Source organism: Copadichromis virginalis, linkage group LG4 (assembly GCF_057382275.1).
Source record: "Copadichromis virginalis isolate Kocher_CV1m ecotype Utaka linkage group LG4, C_Virginalis_male_GT1.1, whole genome shotgun sequence".
Taxonomy (NCBI): Eukaryota; Metazoa; Chordata; class Actinopteri; order Cichliformes; family Cichlidae; genus Copadichromis; species Copadichromis virginalis.
Genome location: NC_140621.1, coordinates 26,837,181 through 26,863,598, shown reverse-complemented (window position 1 = coordinate 26,863,598; position 26,418 = coordinate 26,837,181). Strand labels below are relative to the sequence as shown.

At 39.4% G+C, this 26,418-nt stretch overlaps 1 protein-coding gene across 1 annotated transcript in view; it reads left to right on the top strand.

Annotated features, from left to right (window-relative positions):
* hs3st2 (heparan sulfate (glucosamine) 3-O-sulfotransferase 2) overlaps window positions 1-17,330 on the top strand; it is a 33,180-nt gene extending 15,850 nt beyond the window's left edge. The window contains exon 2 of the mRNA XM_085454619.1: window positions 15,980-17,330. Coding sequence (XP_085310745.1) covers window positions 15,980-16,598 — 619 coding nt within the window. The 3' untranslated portion in view covers window positions 16,599-17,330. The remainder of the gene's footprint in view (window positions 1-15,979) is intronic.
* The last annotated feature ends 9,088 nt before the right edge of the window (window positions 17,331-26,418 follow it).

Here is a 26,418-nt window from a genome sequence, read left to right as displayed (position 1 = left end):
CTCCAAAACAGATGCCCCGAGTGAAGGTTTTCCAGTGTTTTGTAGCGGCAGGTGAGCACGATCAGCCACTGATTGCTTCACGGAGTGCCACAGGATCCCCAGGCAGCCAATCGTCTATGTAGGTTGCCATAGTGCAATCTGCATGCACAGGGGCTGGCATGAGTCTCCAGCTAGCCAATCGTCAGAGAGTCCTGGCACTCTTGGCTTTGCTTGAAGGGAAAAGGCGGTCTCACTTTCTCCAAGGCCCAGGGCCGTAACAGGTACTGTATGAGGAAGTCAAGAATGACAGAAGTATGTCAAGTACTGTATAAGAATAACCAAACTGTGGTGAAGTGTGTGGTAGGAGTGACAGGTGGGCTCAAGGTGAGGATTGGATTACAACAGTGATAAGCTCTGAGCCTTTAATTTGGAATATTGATGAACAGGTTGACAGTTGAGGTCAGACAGAAGTTCTCAAACTATAATGTTCACAGATGATATTGTGATCTGTAGTGAGAGTAATAAGATACCAGGTAGAAGAGAACCCGGAGAGGTGGAGGCATGCTCTGGAGGGAAGAGGAATGAAAGTCTGTAGAAGCATGACAGAATATATGTGTGAATGCAATACGTGAGGGAGAGAGCTGTAACAGTGAATTTGTAATGAGTAGAGGCAGTGAAGGCAGATGAGTTTAAATACCTTGAGTCAACCATCCAAAGCAATGGACAGTGTACAAGAGAGGTGAAGAGGAGAATATAAGCAAGGTGGACTGGATGAAGACAAGTGTCAGGGTGATTTGTTACAGAAGAATAGCAGCAAGAGTGAAAGGGAAGGTTTACAAGTGATGTGTGGTTTGGAGATGGTGTCAGTGACAAAAGGACAAGAGGCAGAGTTGGAGCTGAGAGAGTTGAAGATGTTAAAGTTTTCACTGGGAGCACTGGGAGCGACGAGATTTGAATATAAATGAGTTTCAGAGGAATAGCTTTGGTTGAGTGTTTTGGAGACAGAGTTAGAGAGGCAAGAGTGAGATGGTTTTGAAATGTGCAGAGGAGGGATAGTGGATATGTTGGACAAAGATCTCCACACTCAGTGGGATTGAAAGGATTGAAAATGAAGCTGCCAGCCAGGAACAACAGTTTGGTATGAGTTTTAAAGAAGAAAAAAAATCTTTAAGGTCAACTCTAGAATACAGAATAGTTCAACCAAACCGGTTCAAAAGTAACTGTATTTTACTGAAAACTGCATCCAAGACAGCAGCAATTGCAGCAATTTCCCAGGTTGTCATGCCCAACTGATTGTTGCGATTTTTGTGGCTGTAGTGCTCCTTCCACCCACTTCAAAGGGGTGTGCTTTTAGCCAGAAAAGAAGGTTGGCTTGTTAAGTACAATCCAAGTCAACTCCATTAGCAGAAGAGAAATATGGACTGAGTAGGTACAGCACAACTATTGCTATCTTAATTAAGTCGGAGATAAACTAAAGAAACTTCTGCATTGGCTTCATTTTTCTGAATTTCCCATCTGGTATGCTGACTACGGTATATATGAGTAATGCACAAGTTACAGATGCACTTTTATTTTCACTGAGAGAATGAACAGAGAACTTATGTTGAACTGGCAAAATGCAGTAGTGTTTTTTAAGTCCAAGCCACGGTAAAATGACAGTAATACATTCTGAGTTCATTGATTGTTCACAAGGAGATGATTCAAAGCTGACCTTTACTTGTTCTGATGGTCTGCATCCCTGATGAACCTGCATTGCTCTTTGGAAGTTTAAGTTGTTCAGCAAAGCGCATCTGGAGAAGATCAGTTCTTTCTTCGCCTCAGTCTTTCTGTGCTGGAAGTGACACAGCAATTTGCAGCTATACACTTTGTAGCCTATTAACAGTATAGCACACATGCAGGATCACACATAAAGGCCTGCTTCCTCATTAACAGTTTTAAATTAAATTCTGCTGAATTTTATCAGCGCTATCTAACCATTTGTTAACCTAGGCTTTCTGCTTCACAAGGGATGTTTTTCTTTACATGACTCATACTCTTCACAAAATGATCCCTAATGTCACCTGCTCCAATCAGAGAGGTTACATGATGATGATGATGATGATGATGATGATGATGATGATGATGATGATGATGATGATAAAATGGAGACAATATTGGAATTAATTTTTACTATCTGAATAGGTATTATTGGTGATAGAATTGGTGAAAGTACAAAACATACAACAATACAAAAAAGAAACATGACTTGGCAGAGGGAGGTACTAAGATGGAAGACTGAATGGCTTAAAGCTTGATATAGCTTGCTAGTGTGACTTTTCTGTCTCATATGTGTTCTTTATTTCCTAGCTAAATGACTAGGGTATCCTATACTATACACATAATATGGTCGAGAGGAGATTGTGTGTTCAGGGTTTCAGTTTAAAACTACATGTGGCTAGATGCGCCATGTTCTCATTAATTTTTTAATTTACAGTGTGTTTAAAGCGAAATATAGATTTAATATATAGTTAATTTGCTAAGCTGAACCATCAACATCAGGGATGAAGCCTACCTGTAAAGTTACACCTGCAAAAACTGTGTCACATTATTAGTGAGATTTGTACATATTTAGCCAACGATGCAGGGAATGTGTAAAGGTTTGTATACTTGATTCTAATCTTGTGATAAGTCTCACATTGCAGCTGCTAGAACACACCAAGAACTCCTATTCCGTCAGTAGCATTCACCTTTAATGTTTAAGAGTATCTAGTTTATAGTTTCAGAGCTTGAATGTGCAAGCATAACTTTAGAAAGAAACAGCAGCACAGAGAAAACAGTCAGGATTAAAATGGTTATCTAGTATTAACATGTTTTTGTTTTTCCTTTCTTTTAAATTGCACTGTGTTTTAAAGCCCAAGATTAAAGACTTCCTCCGGCATTAATTTCCTGTCAACACTTTTGCATTTTACTGTGTCCTCTAAAGAATTTTATTACCATTTTATCATCATGTGATAATATCTCTGATTGAAGTAGGTGGCACTCATAGAAACCAGAGTCATATAACGTCAGAGTCATATAATAATGTGGAAAACCCCCTATTCTGTGTGAGCATGCTCAGGGCCTGAAACAGAAAACGCAGTTTAAGTGAGAAAGCTGATAACCACTGTTGTTATACCCATTATCTCTCACTGGGATCTTCGGTTTTCTCAAAGCAGCTAACAGAATGAAATCATCTTTAATATATACCCCTCAGGTGGCACACAGAAATAACAACAGATATTGTGACAAAGCCTCAGGAAAGGCAGGCCTGTTTACACGCAAGGGCAATCAGGGAAGTGGCGACAGCTGTGGCAAACTAAACACAGGTGTAGACAATCAAGACAATGACACAGGAAAAAACTAATGGAAGGAAGGAAGGAATACTGAGGAAACTAAACACAAATAACAAACTCCATGTAACAGTAACTGGGACTCAACTACAACAAGAACTAAAGGCTCACAATTGGGAAAAAAGCACATAGAATCACAGTGAAACTGAGCAAAGAAATATAATATTTTAATAACAATTTAACATATTTCTAAAATAACAAGAATGAAATTGAAAATACTAGATGAGAAAGAGGACCAACAGGAAATCGAAATGTTTATATTTATATATGTTTATATTAATCAGAAATTATGAATAATAATGAAACCAAAAACACTAAGAAAATTCAGAACTTACAATACTGGGACAAAATCCAAGTAGTGTTGAAAAATTGAACTTCCAATTAAAGACTTCAGAGAGGTTATGTTTGTAATCGTTTGGTGCCGAATTATGCAGTATTGATAGAAAGCAGTCTGGGATAACCTAATTCAAATTCAAATTCAAATTCAAATTTTATTTGTCACGTACACAGTCATACACAGTACGATATGTAGTGAAATGCTTGGACAACTGCTCGTGACCTAAAGAAAACAAAAAAGGAAAAGGCTATGAATAAGATAGGAAATAAATATGAAAAATTAAAAAGGGTAAATTTAACTAGGAAGGAATAAAATATAAATTAAGGTTAAAAATGAAATAACTGTACAACACAAATTAGAATGAAGGGTAAATTTAACTGGGAAAGAATAAGATAAAATATATAAATTAAAGTTGAAAATAAAATAACTGTACAACAAAATACACAATATAGAACTATATAAAAATGTATGAAGAAATACAAATAAATATATACACAATAACAGCAGCATATACACAATAACAGCAGCGTGATTTAAGTAATGAAGTGAAAACAATGTCCAGAATGTCCAGTGTGTGTAAGAACTGTATGTGTGGGTCAGTACTGTGTGGTGGTGTGATTGAGAGACCGTATCGCCTGCGGGAAGAAGCTCCTCCTCAGTCTCTCTGTGTTGGTCTTCAGGGAGCGGAATCGCTTTCCTGACCTCAACAGAGAGAACAGTCTGTTGTTGGGATGGCTGAGGTCCTTCACGATCTTCCTGGCCTTGGTCCAGCACCGCCTGCTGTAGATTGAGTGCAGGTCAGGGAGCTCGGAGCGGATGGTGCGCTCAGCTGACCGCACAACCCTCTGTAGAGCTCGTCTGTCCTGCATGGTGCTGTTCCCGAACCAGGTTAAGATGTTTCCCGTCAGGATGCTCTCTATGGTGCACGAGTAAAAGTTCCTGAGCACCTTGGAGGGCAGTTGGAAGTCTCTCAAGCGTCTGAGGTGGTAGAGACACTGACGGGCCTTTTTCACCACGGTGTTGATGTGACAGGACCATGACAGGTCCTGCGTGATGTGAACTCCGAGGTATTTGAAGCTGTCCACTCTCTCCACTGGGCACTCGTTGATGACAGGGGTCTGGTAGTTCCTCTCCTGCTTAGTGCTGAAGTCCACTATCAGCTCCTTTGTCTTACTGACGTTTAGAAGGAGGTTGTTCCTCTGGCACCAGTTCTCCAGATTCCTAATCTCCTTCAGGTAGGCCGTCTCGTTGTTATCAGAGATCAGGCCCACCACGACGGTGTCGTCAGCAAACTTGATGATGGTGGTGGAGCTGGTAGTGGCCACACAGTCATATGTGTACAAAGAGTACAGCAGGGGGTTCAGAACACACCCCTGGGGGGCTCCAGTGCCGAGAGTGGTGGAGGCTGAGACATGTCCGCCCATCCTTACTGCCTGTGGTCTGCCAGTTAGGAAGTTGGAGATCCACAGACACATAGATGAGCTGAGTCCCAGATGCTCCAGCTTGGTGGTGAGTGTGGAGGGAATTATGGTGTTAAATGCAGAGCTGTAGTCTATGAAGAGCATTTTAACATAATTCCCCCTTCTAGTGTCCAAGTGAGTGAGTGATGTGTGGAGGAGATGAGAGATGGCATCGTCTGTGGAACGATTTGGACGGTAAGCAAACTGTAGTGGGTCCAGTGTGTCTGGTAGTGAAGAAATGATGAAGTCTCTGACCAGGCGTTCAAAGCACTTCATCACTACTGAGGTGAGGGCTACAGGGCGATAGTCATTGAGAGAAGCAGGGTGGGGTTTCTTCGGGACAGGAACAATGATGGACTCTTTGAAGCATGTGGGGATCACCGACTGAGATAGAGAGATGTTGAATATCTCAGTGAACACAGGAGCTAGCTGGTATGCGCAGTCTCTTAGGATACGACCTGGGATGCCGTCTGGTCCTGCTGCTTTCCTGGTGTTCACTCTCTTGAAGGCTCTCCTTACTTCATGCTCGGAGATGACGAGCACGTTTCCGGTGCTGGCAGTATCTTCCTGTCTGCAGCCGTTAGCGCCGCTAACACTAGCATTGTTGGAGTCCTTAGCTGCAGCCTCGAAGCGAGCATAGAAAGTGTTCAGCTCGTCTGCCAGAGTCACGGCCGCGTTCGTCATACCGGTTGTTGGTGCTTTATAGTCCGTTATTGTCCTTAGTCCCCGCCACAGGCTCCTAGAGTCACTCTGTTGGAGTTGTGACTCTAGTTTCCTCCCGTAGCGCTGATTCGCCTCTTTCACCGCCCTCCGCACGTTATATGACGCGGCTTTGTACGGGTCCATGTCCCCCGTCATGAGTCCCGTGTTGTAGGCAGGGGTGCGGGATCTCAGAGCGTCACGGATGGTTTTATCCACCCACGGCTTCTGGTTGGGAAACGTTGTGATAGTCTTTGTCTCCACGGTATCATCCGCTAGTTTCCCGATGAATCCCACAACCGCTTCCGTAAACACGTTGACATCATCATCGGAGCTGTTTCTGAACATGCCCCAGTCTGCGTCATCGAGTGCGTCCTGTAACGCGGCCACCGATTGATCCGTCCAGCGCGCGACCTTCCTCTGAACCGGAACTTCCTGTTTCAGCCTTTGTTTGTATTTTGGGATGAGGAAGATGGCGGCGTGATCAGATTTGCCAAAAGGAGGGCGGGATTGTGCCTTGTAGCCGTCCTTGACCGTAGTGTAGCAGTGGTCCAGTGTCCTTTCACCTCTGGTGGGGCAGGAGATGTGTTGATAAAAGTTCGGCGCTGCGCGTTTGAGGTTGGCGCTATTAAAGTCCCCCGTCACAATAAGCGCAGCGTCCCGGTGTTGTGTCTGGTGCTGTGTGAGTGCCTCATGCAGCTCGCATAAGGCGGTGACCGTGTCCGCTTGTGGTGGAATATAAACGGCACTTATAATGACCGATGTAAATTCCCGAGGTAGATAAAAAGGACGACACATGATGGACAGTAGTTCCAGATTTGGTGTGCAGGAGCGTGTGAGAGGAACAACGTTCGCACTGTTGCACCAGTTGTTGTTCACCATTAAACACACGCCGCCTCCCCTTGACTTCCCCGAGTCCCGTGTCCTGTCCATGCGGTGAACCGAGAAGAACTCGGCCGGCTGGATGGCGTGGTCCGGCACCGCTGGGTTCAGCCATGTCTCGGTGAAGCAGAGGAGATTGCAGTCCCGAATGTCTCTCTGGAACTTTACCCTGGCCCTGAGGTCGTCAAGCTTGTTCTCCAGTGACTGGACGTTGGCGAGCAGGATGCTAGGCAGAGGTGTGCGGTGTGCACGAGCTCTCAGCCTGTTCCTGACGCCGGCTCGCTTCCCTCTAGGCCGCCGCCGCTTCCCTTTGTTCTCCCTCGAGATCTCACTCGGCCAGCTCGGATCCGGAGTTAAAAACTTCGAATTGTGAGTACATTGTAAACCAATAGAAACAAGAGTGTCACTGTCATACCTAATGTACCCAATGGTGGTGATTTTGCCGATTTAGAAACGCTGAAAACTAACTTAAAAAACAAAGACAAAGAAAAAGTGGTCGGAGCAGTCGTGACGGCAGCTGACCTCACCGGCGTAATAAGGGCGTAATAAGGGTAATAACATTTTTAATAGATACGTTAATAACTGTAACATAATAAACTTTAACAACAAAGCTGCATATTGCACAGGGCAGTGCTTACCTATACTGCACCACCGGCCTACTGCAGTTGACCAATAAATATATATATATATATATATATATATATATATATATATATAAAAAAAACAGATAATAACAAGCAAAATGCTGTACCCGGGTTTAATAGGGAATCCTTGGTACTTCAAATGAAGATGTTCATATTTGTAGGTTATTAATTTTGTAATGATATAGCAGCATCTGGGGGGAACTCAGCATGGAGTCCAAACCCCCTGCTTCCACATTGCCAACAGAGAAAATCATTGAGCAAACTAGCCAGCAAGCTTTTTCAGGTTCACTTTAATATTTAGACTATCTTTCAGCATACTACACTTCATTAATGAGAGGCAAGGACTGACGTGCTTTCTGCAGTTGACCCCAACAAAGCTGTAGATAAGAGATGCAAAAGGATGTTCATTTCTGTGTTTTCTTCCTTTTCTCATTAATATTCTACCACAGTGTAATGTTTTCAAAATTCATTTTTATATGACGCTCATACCGACATTGTAATTATTACCAGAATGGTCAGAGTAGTTATTCTAAGACTAACTCCAGCACAAATTCTAAATGTCACCACTTCAATCATTTAAGTCAGTGTTTTTAAAATTATAAGTGTGTTGGTAAGAAGTGAAAACGTGTCACTGTGACATTATTACATTAAATCAGCTGTTGAATGTTTTAATTAATTAAAAAAAAAAGTGCAATTGCAGATTCAAATGCAGTGCTGAAGCATCCAGAACAAATTAGCTTTCATCCATGTTCTCCAGGAGCCGGCCTCATTTACTGTATTGAGCAGATCTTCCACCCATGAGTTCATTTTCTTGAAGTGATTAAAATGTCAGAGCCAAGACTGTAATGCATCCTGACTTAAAGTTTGACCAAGAATTGTGAAGTAGATTGCAAATTACCCCCAAAGAATTTACTACTTATTCTGAGTGAGAAGGTGGTAATCAATCAAGGCACTTCACTCAAATGTCAGTTAATCAAGGTGTGTGTCTGGGTTTTTGTGCATGTGTTTGTGTTCGCAGGTCCAAAAAGCAAAGTGTTCAAATGGGAGTGTATTTTAATTCGAAGCATTTTGATTCAAACTTTCAGAAACGGTGACTGCCCCCCAAACAAGTCTAGGGGAATTAAAATCTATATATTTTGTTGTAACAAATAATTATTATCCACAGAGTTCGTGAGCAGCTTTTGCGTACCTGCTGCTGCAGGAACCCTCAGTTTTATCTTTTTATTTCAGATGCCGTCTGCAGTGCTGATAGTTTCTTGGTATGGTGAGGGGGGGGGGAAAAAACAAAAACGCTGAAAAGCACAATTTTTGATGATGGGTTCAGACACCTGCCTCAGGTATTGCATATTCTCCTTCGGGCTTGATTCCTGCTATCTCGGTAATGAAGAGACACACAAATGAGGCTGCTACTACTGTGTGTTTAAGTGAGCAAAGGTGTATGATTTATTAAAATAAAATATTCAGTCTGTTTCAGCTAAAAATCAGCCATACCCGACCGAATTGTGTGATAACCAGACAAATAAACTTGGACATAAACCTTTGCTCCAGTGTTCACGATTAACATCTCTCTAAATATCTCACTAATATAAAAGTGTCCCTGTTAAATGGTTATGATTTTAATATATAAAAGAGGACCATCATTGTTTGATTATTGGATTTTACTTTTTGCTCCCTGGCTGAAGTTATAGCTAGTTAAACAATATGATGAAACATCAGGTAATTATTTAAAGAATCATAAAAAGAACGTGAGAGTCGGAGGATGCAAAGCCGAAGATAAATGTAAAAATAATTTATGTGTAAACAGATAATGAAGAAAAAACACAATTTGTTTCATAATTGGTAACAAATTGTGCTTCATTCAAGAAATTCCCTCAGAAAACAATAATTAACTCATATAAGATTTATTCATCCATTAATGACAATTACTGTAAACACCTGAATAGTTTTAGTAGGAATCACACTCACTGCTGGTGTAATGCTTTCCACTCAGGCCTGAGAAAAGTTGGTGGAGATATCCTGTACAGGCTGGGAAATCAGCCCTATTCAATTCTGAAATAGATTTCTAGATGTTCCCTGAAGATATATTTTAAATGGCCTCGTCTCATTTTCCTGGTTTTGGGCTCATAGAACATGTACACAAAAGCTGAGGTAGAAAGCATCCATGTCTGAGATTAACTAAACCAACTGAACACCTCCCAGCACACATTGATGGGAAAAATTTATAGAACTATTACCACTCAATCTAGATTTTATAAATCTTTCTGGACTAAATAGATTAAAACCTAAAATTCTAAACATGTATTCATTATTTCAAAGTTTTCCAATGATTGCATTTGCAGAAAATGCATTTTGTTCAAGTGTATGTAACGTAAAGAAATCATACATTGCTATTTTGTGCTCACTGGTCATTACTTTCTAATACTGGAAGGAAATAATCCATTACTTTAATTCTTTCATAATGTTGGATGTGATATCTGAAGAATCTATTAAACCTACACTGATTACACTTACACCTTCCTATCACTGTGAGTCAGACCACCTTCAGATGTGTTTTAGATGCATTTGATTTCAAATGTATGCTGCATGCATTAGCACCTTTCAAATGTTAATGTGATTTTAACATGCGGCTGACTGCAGTGTTTTCTCTGTGGACATGTTTATTTAAAAAACTACGTGCATTTTCAAGTAAAAACCTTTTGTCTTGAACAAAAGACCAGAACAGGAGAAGCAGGTCACAAATGAAAAAAGCCAGTAGACCATGTGGTTTAATCTGGTTGGTGGATTACTCCTATTAGAAACAAAAAGCATAGCGGTGTACTACAAAGCAGGTTTAATGTAGTTGGGCGTTCTTGGCAAAAACCTCAAACTCCATTTAGAGGTAATGACAGTATAAAAAGTATTTAGCATGTTTCTCTCGTTACCTGGTCTTCCTGCTTCAGGTTCGCATAAAATGTGACATACCATTTCACTCTTTTGAGCATCACGAGAGGTTAAAGTGGAATCGAGCATCTAAGATTGGGTGTAACAGTGCATATATGAAAAAAATGACTTATAAGACACATGATAATTTGTTTTGTGAGCTCCAGTAGATTTTTCTTTGTGAGCACACTGTGATCAGCTGGCCTATGCTGTACTCCAGTACTCTGCGCTCTTTGTGGATTTAGTCAACCTGGTCTACAAGCTATAAGTAGATAAGTATAGCTCTATGGCTGATTTCCAACACTGTTAAAGTCTGAGAAATATGAAAAAATATCAGAAAACACTTAAACATCTGCAAAAATAGAATGACATAAGGCATATAAGGTGAAAACAGAGTTTGTATAATTCTAACAAGCTTAACAGTCAATATTTGCTCTGTCCAATTTTATTCTTCAACACAGCCTGAGCTCTCTTAGGCGAGCTTTCTTGTAATTTTTTACATAGTCTCCAGGAATAGTTCTCCAGGCTTCTTCAAGCACATTCAAAGCTCTTTTTTTGGATGTTGGCTGCCTTTTATTGTTTCATTGTGTGTATCCAGGTGTGCTTTATTTCCACTGACAGTGTATTTGGGATCATCACCCTTCTGAAAAATTAAGCATTTGGCAGTCAGATGATATCCAGGAAGTACTGCATGGTGGATCAAAATCTGACAGGGTTTTTTTGTGTTTATAATTCTCTCAATTTCTACAAGAGTCGCAGCTCCACTGGATGAAATCCAGCCCCAAACCATGACAGAGCCTCTGATGTTTTACACATGGCTGGAGACACGCACTGCTCTCCTGACCTCCTCCGTACATATTAGTGACAGTGAGTCATAGATCAGTGTTAAGTTTAAAACTTTAAATGATATAGCACTTTTAAAAAAATCTTAATTTACACTCTCTCCTTGGCAGCAGATAGCTATGCTTTGGTTCTGTTGCCACAGTTTCTTTTTCCACCATGAACACATAACAATGAATGTGTTGAAGATGTAAGCAGACACGTAAAAAAGGCAAGGCTGTAGCACACACACTCACACACACATATATAACCCACACCTGTCTCTAAAACATTTAGAACATATCAGAGTTTTTGTTTTTTTGTTTTTTTCTGATAATTTTAAAACAGCAAGATTTTTAGACCATTGAGTTCTGACACCCTCCTGACTAATAAAGAAAATGGCAGATCAATGTGAAATTACTGTTATTGATTGAGTATTCTGAGTGATAAATAGCCTACAAAAATAACTGATCAATTTTCTGTGCTTTGAGCTGCCATTCCACTTGTGTAAAAGACACTAGTGCAGCACATAAGGACTAATTATTAAAATAAAATACTGCAACTTAGTTTTCATTTGGTAATATTACAAGTAGTGTTTTTAAGACAGTTTAAAAATTGTGTGTATAAATGTATTCCTTCAGAAGAAACTCAAAGCAAACTGTAAATAAAAGACAATGTGACATTTTCAGATGACTTCATGTGTTTGGCATCAGGGACAAAGGGAGCCAACTTTGTGACACTGAAAACTTTAAGTTCAACATAACATGATTTAATTGTGCTTTGTAGAATACCATCAGGATGGAAACAGGACAATTACTCCAAGCCACACTTGATCAGTTTCACAAAAAACAACTTCCTGGTCCAGCCTCACATACGATTCAACAGCAGATACGGGAGGTATGCTTTAGACTGTGATTGACATGTTGCTATGGTATTAAAGCACAGTGCGCCTCAGTTTCTCAGCCGTGCCTCATCGGGCTTCAGAACACCAAGATGTTTTTGATGATGATGATGATGATGATGGCTTCACAACTGGGCTTTATTAACACAGTAGCTTATAACATCCTTTCCTCCCTTAACTTAAAAATAGAAATGTATTTGAGATTCGTGGGTTTTTTTGTTCTTTTTCTTTAAGGAGATCTTGTCAATACAATATCCATGTCTAGTCCTGCGCCTCACTGGGAATAAACAAGCTTAAAAGACAGGCTCACTACCAGTGGGAGTTAGGAATCCCTGTCAAATATCTTCTAAATTTGACATCCTTATCGTTTTCATAAATGTCACAGTCCCAGCCTCTTCTCCCTGCACTGCAAAGGTGTTAACATGTTCTCTACAGAAAAAGAGTTGTATATGCTTGCACAGTAAACACTATGTGCCCTTTCTCTGTATGTGTTAATGTTAAGCTTTGTGTAATATTAAATTGCAGTTTTTAACCAGTGCATATTGAATTTACTTTGCAACTACACAATCTTCATCTCTGAGGGTGGTAAAAACGTAAGGAATTGACAAATCAGATAACAAAAACACTTATTCGAGAAGACAACTGAAGATCTCTTTAGGTTCTGCACCGCCTTTTTTTATTTTTATTTATTTATTTTTCCAGTGTGTAGCAAAGCTGTTTGCTTGGAAGGTGCTGTTCTTATAAAAGATTAATAGTTCCCTGGTGGCCCCGAGGCACCCGAGCCAACAACTAAGGATTCATAAATAAAACTAAATGGATCAATAATTCCAAGACTGTAGAGGTAACCTATGGCTACCCCTACCTTGAAAGAAAAGGCTTTCAGAAAGGTTAGGTTTTAATCGAAGCCTTCCTCCGGTAATAATAAAGAAAGTTTGATATTTATCATCAGAACTGTGTAGTAATGTATCTGATATCCAGAAACCAATTCACATGCTGAGAATGTAGCTATGTAACATGGTTTAAAGTCACCCAGCACTGTGCTGGACTTGCAGATCAAAAGTATAATGTTTATTTTTGCCATGTCCAGAACCTAATTACTGAGGTTATATGGACACTAAATGTGGCTAATTACTAACCACAATACCATAGATAGTATTTTTTTCCACAGATGCATATGATCCAGTCATGAAGCATATCAGTATGTTATGTGTGTGTTCTAAGTACTCATGCAAATGAATGTTGAAGACTAGCAAACAGAAAGCATTCTCCAAGGCTTCAAGGCTCATCTGACACGCCAACATCCGAAGTTAATGTCAGTGTTTTTTGAACATCTCTCACTACCTGTCGTTTGTTTTAATTAGCGCTACACAAGGGAGTTGGGGTTTGACACTTTACAATCTTTAAACTTTTTACTGATGTTTCAGCATTGTTTCAGTGTGAACTTTGTGTCAACCCCAACTTTAGATAAACTATGTGGATAAAAGAGTACTGGGCCAGAATCCCTAATCTTTGAATTCAGGTGTTTTCAGTCCTATTGCAGCAAGTGTACAAAAATCAAGCCAGTAACCATGCAGTCTGCCCTGTGGAGGAATAGATCATTCTAAAGAGCTCACTGAATTTGACCGTGATACTGGAATAGGATGCCATCATTGTGATCAGTGAGTCCATCAAATGTTCTCCATCCTAGCTGTTCCACAATCAGCTGTAAGTGGTATTATTGCAAACTGGGAGGTGTAAGGAAGCACAGTAACTCAGCAACAAAGTAAGAGACAGCATAAAGTTACATAGTACTCTGTTGGCCCAGCAACTGCAGAGTTTGAAACCTCCTCTTGCATTAACATCTGTGATTAAAAAAAAATGCATGCCAGGAACTTCACAGCATGGGTTTCTATAGACGAGCAGCTCCTGGAGGTTTAGGTGTCCCGGTGCAGTCTACTACAGCATACACTATATCTGGGTGTATGTTGTTTTGAGATTTCATGTACAGTACAGAGTCTAAGGAGCTGGAAAGAAAAGTGTCTGGACTTCTTTAAGCTTCTTGAAGAAGTTTCACCTCTCACCTGAGAAGCTTCTTCAGTTCTAAGAGCAATTGGTGCCGAGTCCCAGATTTTAAGCCCTATTGGGAGTGTCACTAAGAGGGTCTTGGACTCCCTGTTGTCCCTCTGCCTAATCACAGCCAAGGTGTAAAAACGGGTGTTGGTCACAATCAGCCAAGGTTTCAGGTGATTGTGAGACCTTGCCCCACCCTATCATGTGAATTACTGAGAACAAATGACCCAATGTGTGAGTGACTGTTAAGGTGTCTGGGAAGGGATCTCAAAGCTGGATTTTCACTAGCTGGGCCCACGTCCTCCGTTTAGGTTAGACAGCATTTTAGTAGATGAAGGTGAATGGCTTGGACGTGAATTGAGCAGCGGTTTGGGGAAGGCCTCGAAGGGGACTGCTGGTGGCTCCCGGGCCTAGCAGATCCCCATGTACTAAATAGAAGCGAAGAAGTTAAAGAATTGGCACATAAACGAGAATGAACAGCTTGTAGAACTGGGGGAACATATATAGATAAGAACCGGAAGAAACATGTTTGGAGGCGTGGTCCCACCCCTGAAATTCGATACTTTATCTCCACATAGATGGCAGACAGTTGGTGTCGTGAGCCACCCCCTCTGTTCAAGCAGGGTCGTTCACAGTGGACGTAGATGGCTTCTTTCATCTGGGACTCTCCACCAATTGCTCTTAGAACTGAAGAAGCTTCTCAGATGAGAGGTGAAATGTCTTCAAGAAACTTAGATAAGCCCAAACGCTTTTTTTCCCCAAGCTCCTTAGACTACGATGACCTGGATGACTGAGACCCTTCACAGACATTTACAGTACAGACATTTAAGCATTCTTTTTAACATGCCATCAACCCAGCATTTGTCCTAACCACCAAATATCAAACATATTGCAGACACAAAATATTAATGTTATGTTTTCAGGTACTCTGTAATCTGTAATAATAAACATAAAAGGCTATTTTAAAAGAACTGTCTCGGAGCTGTTCCTATCAAATTGGTGAGTTATTTTGCCAAAGCTACAGCAGTCACTTGAATATGTAGAGCAAAGACATAACTATAGAGAAGTATGGATGATCTCTGAATCGTGAACAGGGGATCCATTGTCTCAACAGCCAACACCAGATGGTTATTAATCAACTTTTATTGAACCAAAGTGCCAAAGCAGAATGACATATTACACTGCGAAGGGAAACTCTTGTGACAAATAGGACGAATAAAATCATTTGCCTGTGGATGTGCAAAGCCATTATCTTGGCAGCATGATGATGATAATTATGATGCATGTTTTGGTTGTACAAGCTGTCCTGTCAGCACCGAATGCCTAACAAATACATCCACACCGTGTTTATTTGGGTGTTTGTTTTAACAATGCAGTGCAAAAGACGGACAACTTTCTTTGTTAGCTCTTAAATATTTTGTATTTTTCTCTTGCTGTTATACAAAAGTCAGTAAGATTTGACATTGACATTTAATTAATGCTTTTTTTGTTTCTTCTTTCCTTATATTATTAATTAATATTTTCAATGCAAGACCAAAATAGACATATTTGTGAGTAATAACTTTATAACTATAATAAAAAGAATTAGAGACACACTAAGTTTAAATTTCAATTTGCCATTATGCATAATTTGTGCTTTTGATTTTGGTTGTTATTAATGACAATATGCTTAACTAAAGATTTTGGATCTTCCTCATTGTGGAATTGCTGCTTGCCTAAAAATATTTGAACACCCACTTTTTTTAGCTCTGTGATCCAACTGACAGCCTTTAAACTTCCACCTAAGATAGATGTGTGTGTGTGTGGGGGGGGGGGGGGTTCAGTCATAAAACATAAAAGCATGTGGAAATATTCCTGGACATGAAAATAACAACTCCTGGTGACTCATTCATGTGAATTTTATTTTTTTTCTTTCTTCCCAGGGGACTAATGCCACGTACACTAGACAGCCAGATCACATTAGAGAAGACTCCCAGCTACTTTGTTACCAGAGAGGCTCCCAGACGCATTTCCAGCATGTCCCATGAGACCAAGCTGATCGTTGTGGTGCGTAACCCAGTCACAAGAGCCATTTCTGACTACACACAGACGCTTTCCAAGAAGCCTGACATTCCCACGTTTGAAGAGCTGGCCTTTAAGAACAGAAGCTTAGGTCTTGTTGATACTTCCTGGAATGCCATTCGGATTGGGATGTATATTGTGCACCTGGAGAACTGGCTGCAATACTTTCGCTTGTCGCAAATGCACTTTGTGAGCGGTGAGCGACTGATAACAGATCCAGCAGGGGAAATGGGACGTGTCCAGGACTTTTTGGGACTGAAACGAATTATTACGGACAAACACTTCTACTTTAATCGAACCAAAGGTTTCCCCTGCCTGAAGAAACCAGAGAGCAGCAGCCAGCCACGATGCCTCGGTAAATCCAAGGGTAGGACTCATGTACAGATTGAGGAGGAGGTCATAGAACAGCTGCAGGAGTTTTATAGACCATTTAACATCAAATTCTATGAAACTGTAGGACAAGACTTCAAGTGGGATTGAATGTACCTTATTGAGAGAGTGTTGTTTATTAAAATGTCTGTACCACTGGAGAAATGTATCTTTAACAAAATATTTGAAAGAAAAGTTTATTGAGATATGTAGATTAAAGAAAAGATCTAAAAGAAATGATATAGAACTCTGACTTCAAAGCTTAAATATAGAAATGATTTCACAACATTCCCGATCATTCTGGGGACAAAAATTTCTTTAAGAAAACACTTAATATATACAAACACGGTTTTCTTGTCATACATGGCATTAGGAATTCATTAACATGCAAATAGTTCTCCATTAACTAATTCATTAAGAAGTAGCCAACACCTTCTTAATGAATTAGAAGGCTTAGTCATTTAGTCACACCAGACATAAAAAGATTGCATTGCTTGAATATTCATTAACAAGATTGCTTATTTATTCAGTATTTCTGCTGGAACTGAACCACTGTCTTTACTGTCAAAAAGCACTCAACATGATGTCGCAGCAAACCGCCAAACCGATAATAAAACCAGCCTGTCAGTTATTCTGCAATGCATTTTATTGCCTTACTGTTGACAAAAGCTTGCAAGGAAAATTAAGAATGTGTGAATAAAAAAAATAAAATGTGAATAAAAATCATCATCTTTATTAAAATGGCTTCTGTATTACTGATAAAGGTTAGAATTTGCTGAACTCATTCAGCTCTTGCTGTGTTTACATTTTTGTTGTGATCATCAAAATAAAAGACTGCATTCAAGGTTTTATCTTTTTTAAATTCTTGGTGTGAATAATCTTATAATAGAGATATAATAAAGACATTTTTCCCAGTTAGAAAGCACAAGATCACTTATACACAACCATCTTATCTATTGAGATAAAAAAAAAACAAAAAAAATTCTCCTCTCGCCCCTGCGGGTGGTATTGCCTTCAACCTCGGGTCCTCTACCAGAGGCCTGGGAGCTTGATGGTCCTGCGCAGTATCTTAGCTGTTCCCAGGACTGCACTCTTCTGGACAGAGATCTCCGATGTTGTTCCTGGGATCTGCTGGAGCCACTCACCTAGCATGGAAGTCACCATACCAGGTACTCTGATTACCAGTGGGCCACTGATATCTTCACCCTCCACATCTTCTCGAGCTCTTCTCTGAGCCCTTGGTACTTCTTCAGCTTTTTGTGTTCCTTCTTCCAGATATTGCTGTCATTCAGTATCGCTGCATCTATCACTACAGCCGTCTTCGTCTGGTTGGTTAGCCACCACCATTTTGTTCGTCTGGAAGTCCCGCAGGATCTTAGATCGATCATTCTCAACCACCCTATGAGGCGTCTCCGGCACAGATGTTCCTGTACACTATGCCGGCCACTTAGTTATGCCGTTCCACTGGTGGGACTTCTGGATGTCAGCCTCTTCCTCTATCTGCCGGTGGTACATACCATGCAAGGGCCACATTAACCACATAAATTTCACTCTGAAGCCAATCAGAGTGGTCATTAATGATTTCCACTGATGACTCCAAAATTCTCAGGAAAAAAAGGAGAAAATGAATGAAAACAAAAGTCAATCTTCAAAAGTACTGATGAGCTTAAAGAGTCTGACTGTAGAGTCTGAGATAGCTCTTGGGTTTGTTTGTTTTTTTGCAGTTTCTCTAAGTACTGCACACTCTGGTCCTGGGCTGAATTTGGTGGGATGTCCACTCCTAGGGGCAAGATTAGGGCATTGTGTTATCACACAGCTGTATGTAATCAGAAAATATCTGAATCTAAAACTTTACAAATAAAAATTACACACACTTTTCATGACATCAGCTAAACTTAATAGAAACTACAAATGAAAATGCCTCACAGTGTCATTTTCAGTGATGTTTCACAGTAATGACACGGGATAGCTTCATCTTGAAAGTGTAGATCATATTAGAATATTCTATATTAGAATATAGAATATAGAATATATATATATATATATATATATATACAAGGAAAACATCCTGGCTGAACCAATTTGCTGTACTAATTTTCAAACTAGTTCTTGCATATTTAGCATATGAAAAGCAGTAAATTCTTCTATAGGTGTTTCACTTTCATTGTTTAATCTCCTGATACAGGGCTTTAAATTCAGGAGTTCTATCTAGTCACACTTAGACTAATGTGCAAATGTGACAATGTGACCTTCCATATTAAGGAAATTAGATATTCACTTGCATTCCGACTGTGCTCCACCAGTACATGTCCGTCGGCCAACGGCAGTATTTAAACTGTCATTTGTGATATTCCCCATTAATTTTTGATTAACCTGCCAATGCTGTCTTCAGCTGCCTGCTACTTAGTGAGCCATCAGCAGACACACCAGTTTAGCAACAAGCTCAACTTTATCTCTGCTCAGTTAATTATAACTTTTCCCCAAGAATGCTTAGAGCTTGATGACATGGCGCTGAGGAAAAGCTCCCACATCATTGCCACCATATGATACCCAATGAATACTCTCATGTGTTATCAGTCCTAAATATGACTTTTTTCCCCGTGTGACTTCTATTAAAAGATAATAAACTTTTTTGGAAATATTCATGCTTCCTTAACCAAATGCAACAAATTGCACTGGGCCACATAGCTTTTCCACATTTATATTTTTGTTGTTGTTGCTTCTTTTTTTTTTTTTAAGACAACCTACGCCTTCAATGTCACAGATGTAGCTGCGGCGATCAAAGCACACAGTTCATTGATGTATATATTGTATTAACTCCTCATTATGAAGAAACAAAGGTTCACAAGCTGTCTGACTAACCTTTCTAACCTTCAAAGTAAATACCAAAGAAGCTCTTGTAAATGTCATGAACTTTGAAAGACTCCCAGGTAAAATACACCTCTGCTACTCATCAGAAATGTCTGGCCGTACACACTGAAATCCATTACCATGGAGTCCATTTATTTTCCTTTTTATTAAATAAAAATAAATAACGAAGCAGAATTCAAATATGTCTTTTACAGTCACCTCTTGTGGACTCTAAAGCTGCAGAGTGCTTTTGAAACTGCCATTATAAAAGTCTATTGAGCTTGTATTTCAACCTCGAAACTTCTCACACACTTCACAATCATCTGTGCGTGTGTGCCACTGTATTTTAGGTAAGACATCTAAAGAAAAACAGCTATTTATATTCTCTAGCTCATATACCCTGTCTAAAAATAAATAAATAAATAACAATAAAATGATTAAAAAATGTTAGAATATTTGTAGACTTGTTCTCTCTAGTGTGCCTTGTTTTATATTCAATTTCTTGACATTTCCACATGCAGTGGAAACTGATCTCCACCTTGTTTCTTGGTGGAATGTATAATTTCTCCCAAAAAGTCTTTTTTTTCATTTGGGGTATAGTGTGACAGTATTTATATGGATACATCTCCTTGTCCCCTTTAATGAGCCAAAGCCATGGAGGATAATGAGGATGTCCCTTTTCTCGATGGACAATGAGAAGAGCAGACTTTCTTTTAGATGATTTGAAACTTGGCAGCCAGAAACCCCTCTAGATGAAATCTCATTAAATACTAAAATGGCATACGCGGTAACCTCTACCTGCATCGATGCGCTGTTTGAATATGTCATCATTCCCCAAGGTATTTCCTAGAATATGTTCTATCACTGTGCATCTTCAAGTACTTCAAGCTTTTCCTCTAAATTAAAGGATGTACAAAACTGATTTATTTCCACTGCAGATGCATGTTAGGATTTTCTGAGGACGTTTCAAATGTCTCTGCAATTTCACTGACAAATTTTTGTGCCGCACTAATGAAATTCTTCCCATTAAGAGCACTACACATTCTTGGGAGAAAGAGGAGTAACATAGCCACACACGCACAACTACTATATGTACATGCACACACCACTAACCAATGTAAAAACCTTTCCCCTCACCTCATTTCCTCTGGTCTGTTGAACATGTGCTGCTTGCCTTACCTTCAGAAAGGTCAAGTGCAGAACTGGTCTCCAGGCACACACTCAACTAATTAAGCAGTAGTGGTGGAAGATGCGTACCAGCTCCTAGGAGACCGCTGCAGTCGGTAGCCACCCTCGAGGCTACCGAATATATTGTTTCGAATGCAAGCACAGAAGGGATTTGCATTACACTGCTCTTGTGAAATATGAAAGACCACTACTATTATATATCAGGACAGAAATCAACTTTATGGTAACATTGAGAAAAAACCCAAAAACCAATGTCTGAATCACTCAGCTATTCCCATTTTTTAATGCAAATCATTAAAACATTACTTATTATTAAATACCATAAAACAAATGCAAGTATATATATATATATTATCTTAATTGTGATAGTATGAGAATGTAAATGCAAAATGCTTATTTGATTAAAAGATTTGGTCATTTATTTTTATCCATCAATGGCTTTATCATTGAAAGGAAATGTTCCTTAAAAAGAAAGAGAAAAAAACAAACAACCAAAAAGAAACTACCTCTACTGCATTCCAGCCAACAGCATTGCAGAAGTGTTCTTCTGGATGATATTTTTACTGGAAAAATAAGACAAAAATGCATATAGGTACTAGTTCAGTGCTGAATTTACATTCACCAGCTACTTTATCAGGAATGCCTGTGCTTCCAGGTAATAATCACACACATTTACAGTTTGCTAGGTTATTAGTATGTTATTAAATAGAAACAGGCAGGTCTGCATTTTGCTGGTCTGTTTCCTGCTTATTACACAGAAACTACCACAGTTAATTGAGTGGCAATAACTTCGAAATTACCACATTATTACAATATTGTTTCGGCCTTGTTACCCTACTATTACCACTTTATTACCGAGCTGTATTTCCACATTATAACCCCCAGTTCTTGGGCCCTCATTATCCAATTACATAAAATCAACTGTAACCACTGTTACCATGATATTACTTGGTTACTACTTTGATAAATGCATGGTAACAATTTAGAATATACCACATTATCAAATTGTGTTTCTTCCTTGTTAATCTACTATTACCACTTTATTACTGTGCTGTGATAGAAAGTGCTACCCAAATATCTAATAAGCCAATCACATGGCAGCAACTCAATACATCTAGAAATGCACATTTTTGAACCTTGAAGGAGATGGGATACAGTACCATACAACCACACCAGGTGTCAATCTCTGAGTTTGTGTCAGCTGGAGGAGACAAAGATAGAATCCTTGGTATCAATACTGTTAAAAATCGTAATTTGATCTTAATTCAAAATGGGGGAAATTCAAAATCTCTAAAGCATATTTGCCAAATACATTGAACCCCTCCTTTACAGAGATCTGGTAAACGGTCTTTTAGCAACAATCTGTACTTTAAGTCAGTATATAATGCAATATTTAAAATTTGCAAATAATCTGCTCAAAACTAAACTGCCATTTGTATTTATTTTTTAATTTTTTTGATAAAAACATTGAGAGAACACATGACAAACTGTTACAGAGGCGGCAGCTTTGGAAGACGAGCAACTATTCAGGGTTGTCAGAGGAATATGCTCTGCCCGCTGCTCTCCATTTAAAAGTGGGATCACAGACAAAGTCAGTTCAGTGTACAGGACTGTGCCCAAGGGACCTCCCAAAGGAGAAGCAGAGGTACGCAATGATAACAGACTGACTCTCCAGGATCCCTGATAAATGTAGTCTGGAACTAGTTAATTAAGACCTTTTTCAGCTATGTGAATGTGCCTGGCAGCATGTTCAAGATTGCTTAGCAAAAAAAAAGGAGCTCAGCCAAATGACCACCACTGACCCAAACTTCCACTACTTTTCTTCTTCTTACTAAATCCCAGAGCCCATCAGCCTCAGTTACAAGAAGCTCATAGTTTCGGAAAACTTTTTTAGACTGAGCAGGTGGTGAAAATGAATAAAATATCATTTTAAAAAAACATAAACTTAACTCCCAGTAAAAAAAAAAAAAGAACATCTGAACTAGTAATCTCAATACTGTTACTGCTGGCCAATAATTTCTCACATACACCTAGTACAATAAATAATGACTGTGTGTAATATGCCATGTGCTTTGTGTTCATCAGAGATTGTATTCAAGTAATTTTAAGACATGCTAAAGACCAGATGATTTTTATTATGTCCTAATATATAATGTATGAATTGCATGATAATTTATATAGTGCCTTTTCTTTTTTCATACTTTTGGAATATGATAAAAGCATACCAAGCATAAACTTATGACCATCTGCGATAATATTGCGTTGGTTTTGCTGCCAAACACGCCTGACCAGTGGAGGCATGGACTCCACTAGACCCCTGAAGGTGTGTTGTGATATTTGGAACCAAGATGTTAGCAGTAGATTCTTTCAGTCCTGTAAGTTGTGAGGTTGGGTCTCCATGGGTCTCAGACTTGTTTGACCAGCATATCCCTTTAGATGCTCAATCAGACTGAGATCTTGGAAATTTGGAGGTCAAGTCAACACCTCAAACGTGTTGTTGTGCACCTCAAACCATTCCTGGATCACTTTAGCTTTGTGGCAGGGTACATTATCCTGCTGAAAGAGGTCACAGCCATTCCATGAAAGAGTCCACGTGGTCTGGTTTAGGTAGGTAGTACTTGCCAAAGACATGAAAAAAAACCATGATTAATCAGACCAGGCAACCTTCTTCCATTGCTCCATAGTCCTGTTCTGATGCTCACTGTTGGAGCTTTAGGTGCTGGACAGGGGTGAGCATGGGTACCATAACTGGTCTGTGGCTGTGTAGCCCCATGCACAACAAACTGCTCTGGACTGTGCATTCAAATAATGTTCTCTGATAACCAGCATTAAATGTTTCTGCAATTTGAGCCACAGAAGCTCATCTGTTGGATCAGACCACAGGGGCCAGTCTGCAATCTCCATATGCATCAGTGAGCCTTGGCCACCCATGAGTCTGTTGCTGAACCACCGTTGTTCCATCCTTGTTAAATTTGTTTAAATCCTCATGCATGCCCATTTTTCCTGCTTCTAAAACAACAACTTTGAGGACAGCATTTTTACTTGCTCCTTTACATATCTCACCCACTATCAGGTGATCTATCAAACGCTCCCAACCACTTCTGCTCCCACTATGAGTACAATGCTTGCACAACTGTACACTATTTAAACTCTTAGTCTCTATACTACAATTACAAATTATAAAAATTATACTTGTGTTTGACTTGTTTGAATGATACTGCATATTTGTGCTGCTTGTTCAGACATAATTATTAATGTAAGGTTGAGATTTATGAAGGCATCTCTAATGAAATGGAACTATAAAGCTGCCATGATTGTTTTCAGGGTATGAGCAAAATGCCATCAGTGTCATAAACATGGATGAGGACGTGCTCTGTTGATATAATGCCTCATTGACCCTTAATGTGTAGGCATTTTAGGGGGGGAATGGGGAATCATTTTTGAATATAACTCTCTGTAATTGTGGAACTAATGGCCTTACTTTGGAGAACAGGAGACAATAATCAGAGCAAATGCAAAGCCACTGAGATTGCCTCTGTCTGCCTGGGATGAATTCTAGAGAGAAATTAGCTTAGATTGTAGCAAAGGTTTTTGCAATCACACTGGCTCTGCTTTAGCGTAATGTGACTTATTAAAGCATTTCCATTGTGTCATTACTTTCATGCTTTCAGAGAAAATGGGCTCATTCAGTCAGTTTCAGTCCAACTCCTTCTCTTATCTTTTACCGTCTCGCCTTTCAGCAACCCTCAACCCCCAACCCACATATTAAATATTTTAAGATATTTGCTGCTCACTCCAACCAGCTCTCTGCCCCGATTACTCTTCCTCATAGCCTTTGATTGTTTGACTGCGCAGTATATTTCTTTATGCAAAGGAGAATGGGCATCAATGTTTTTCACTGGTTTTAAGATTTTTTATTTTTTTAAGAGAGAGAGGCATCTATCTGGATTTCAAACTATTCTGCTTTTTATGTAGTTCAGTGTAAGGACATAAATGTAGATGCTGAGACAAAGAGGAAAGGAATAATAAAAAAATACAAGTTTAAAGCAAATTGAAGATTTAAAAAAAAAAAGGATAAGACAGACTTAAAAACAACTAAATGGTGAGAGAGAGAAAAACAAACTAAGGACACAGAAGAAAATAAATGGGTAAATATACCAAGGTAATTAGGAGCAGGTTTAAATAATCAGGGTATCACAGAGGCAGGGACAGGTCAAAGATGCAAAGAAAAACTAAGATGTACCAAAAAACACTGAAGACAACTAACAGACAAACAGGGTTATTTAAAATAGATCTAGAGACATAATGAATTAAAACCGCGCACATACAATGGTCATGACAAACAAAGTATTACACTCTGTGTCACATATTTAGGGACAAATTAAGGATTGTCTGATTGACAAACAGAACTCACTGAGGTCTGCACTACTGCTGCTTTGAAATTGGAAATCCAGACTTCCAAGTCCCAATTTGGAGAAGTCGCACATCTCCAACATCACCATCCAAGATGGCCGCAGTGCATGTAAACAGTAGACAAGCTTGAGCCTTCAGTTTTCAGACTTTCTTCTGCCCTCCCTTACTAATGCTCCAATAGGCCTGCACAGCTGGGGGCTTCCCATGATGCACTGAGCAGTTCTTCTTCATTCACATCTTTTCACTCTCTGCTTTCACTTTGGTTATACATCACTTTGCATTTAATTATTAGTTGTTATTAATCTCTGCGTCTCGTCCACATTGTCTTTCCCCTCAACCCCACCTGGTCGCAGCAGATGCCTCCCCTCCCCTGATCCTGGTTGTGTGGTTTCTTGCTGAGGTTCCTTCCTGTTAAAAGGGAGTTTTTCCTTCCCATCGTCGCCAAGCTCTTGCTTGGAGGGGTTAGTCTGATTGTTGTGGTTTTTTCTGTGTTATTGTAGGATCGTTATTTACAATTTAAAACACCTTAAGGTGATTGTCGTTGTGATTTGGTGCTATGTAAATGAAACTAATTTGAATTGAACTGAACTGAAAAAAGTCCAAAGTTCCAAGAAGGCTCTATACAGCATCTGTTAAAAAAAAAAGAAGAGGCATTGTATTTCTAGTGACGCATGAATGGCTTCACCTTGCTAGGGAGCAAAACAAATCTGTATTTTTTCTTTTCTTTGCTATTCTTCTCAAAAGTGAACAATTTGGGAGTGACGTTACTCGCAGCTCCTACATCCGACTTCTGAGGTAAAAGAAACACAGCATTATAAACAGGATTTGAGAAAACGTAAGGTTACAAAGGTGTTTCACTTCTTACTGAGGTAAGAAGTGGTAACTTGCACAGCAGACCTACTCAGGAGCAGGTAATACTGTAGATAAGAGATCAAGGGGTATGAAATCACCACCTACAGATCAATCAGTTCTCTGGAAAATAGTGTCCGTTCCTGGAAAAGCCGCTGGATGTCAGTGAGCAGGCAGTAAGTGAGTGTATACATTTGAAAGATATTCTACAGTTTTTGTCTTTCTCTGTTGAGCCTCAATCAACAAACAGAACTTTTAAGCAGCAACATTATTCATGCTTTTTTCCTGTTTAAAGCAATATTGTTCTATAAACCTTAATACAGTGACATCATCCTAAAACAAGGCACCCACATCTTTTAATTGCTGCCATTTTTATGTTTTCTTGGGTTGCAGATGAAAGAAAAAGGCCAAAACAGTTTTACAGAAACTAATGAACATATTTAATTAATTTAATAGAATAGCAATTGTAATTATATTTCAGATATTACAGGTATGTTAAACTTGATTCATGGTATAAGCCCAGAAACATTACTCAGTGACAATAGCTAAAATTATTGTTTTTACACTTGGGTTACATAGAGAAAATGTGCTAATAGCAGGGCTAACGAGGAGCTGCAAGCCAGACATTTAT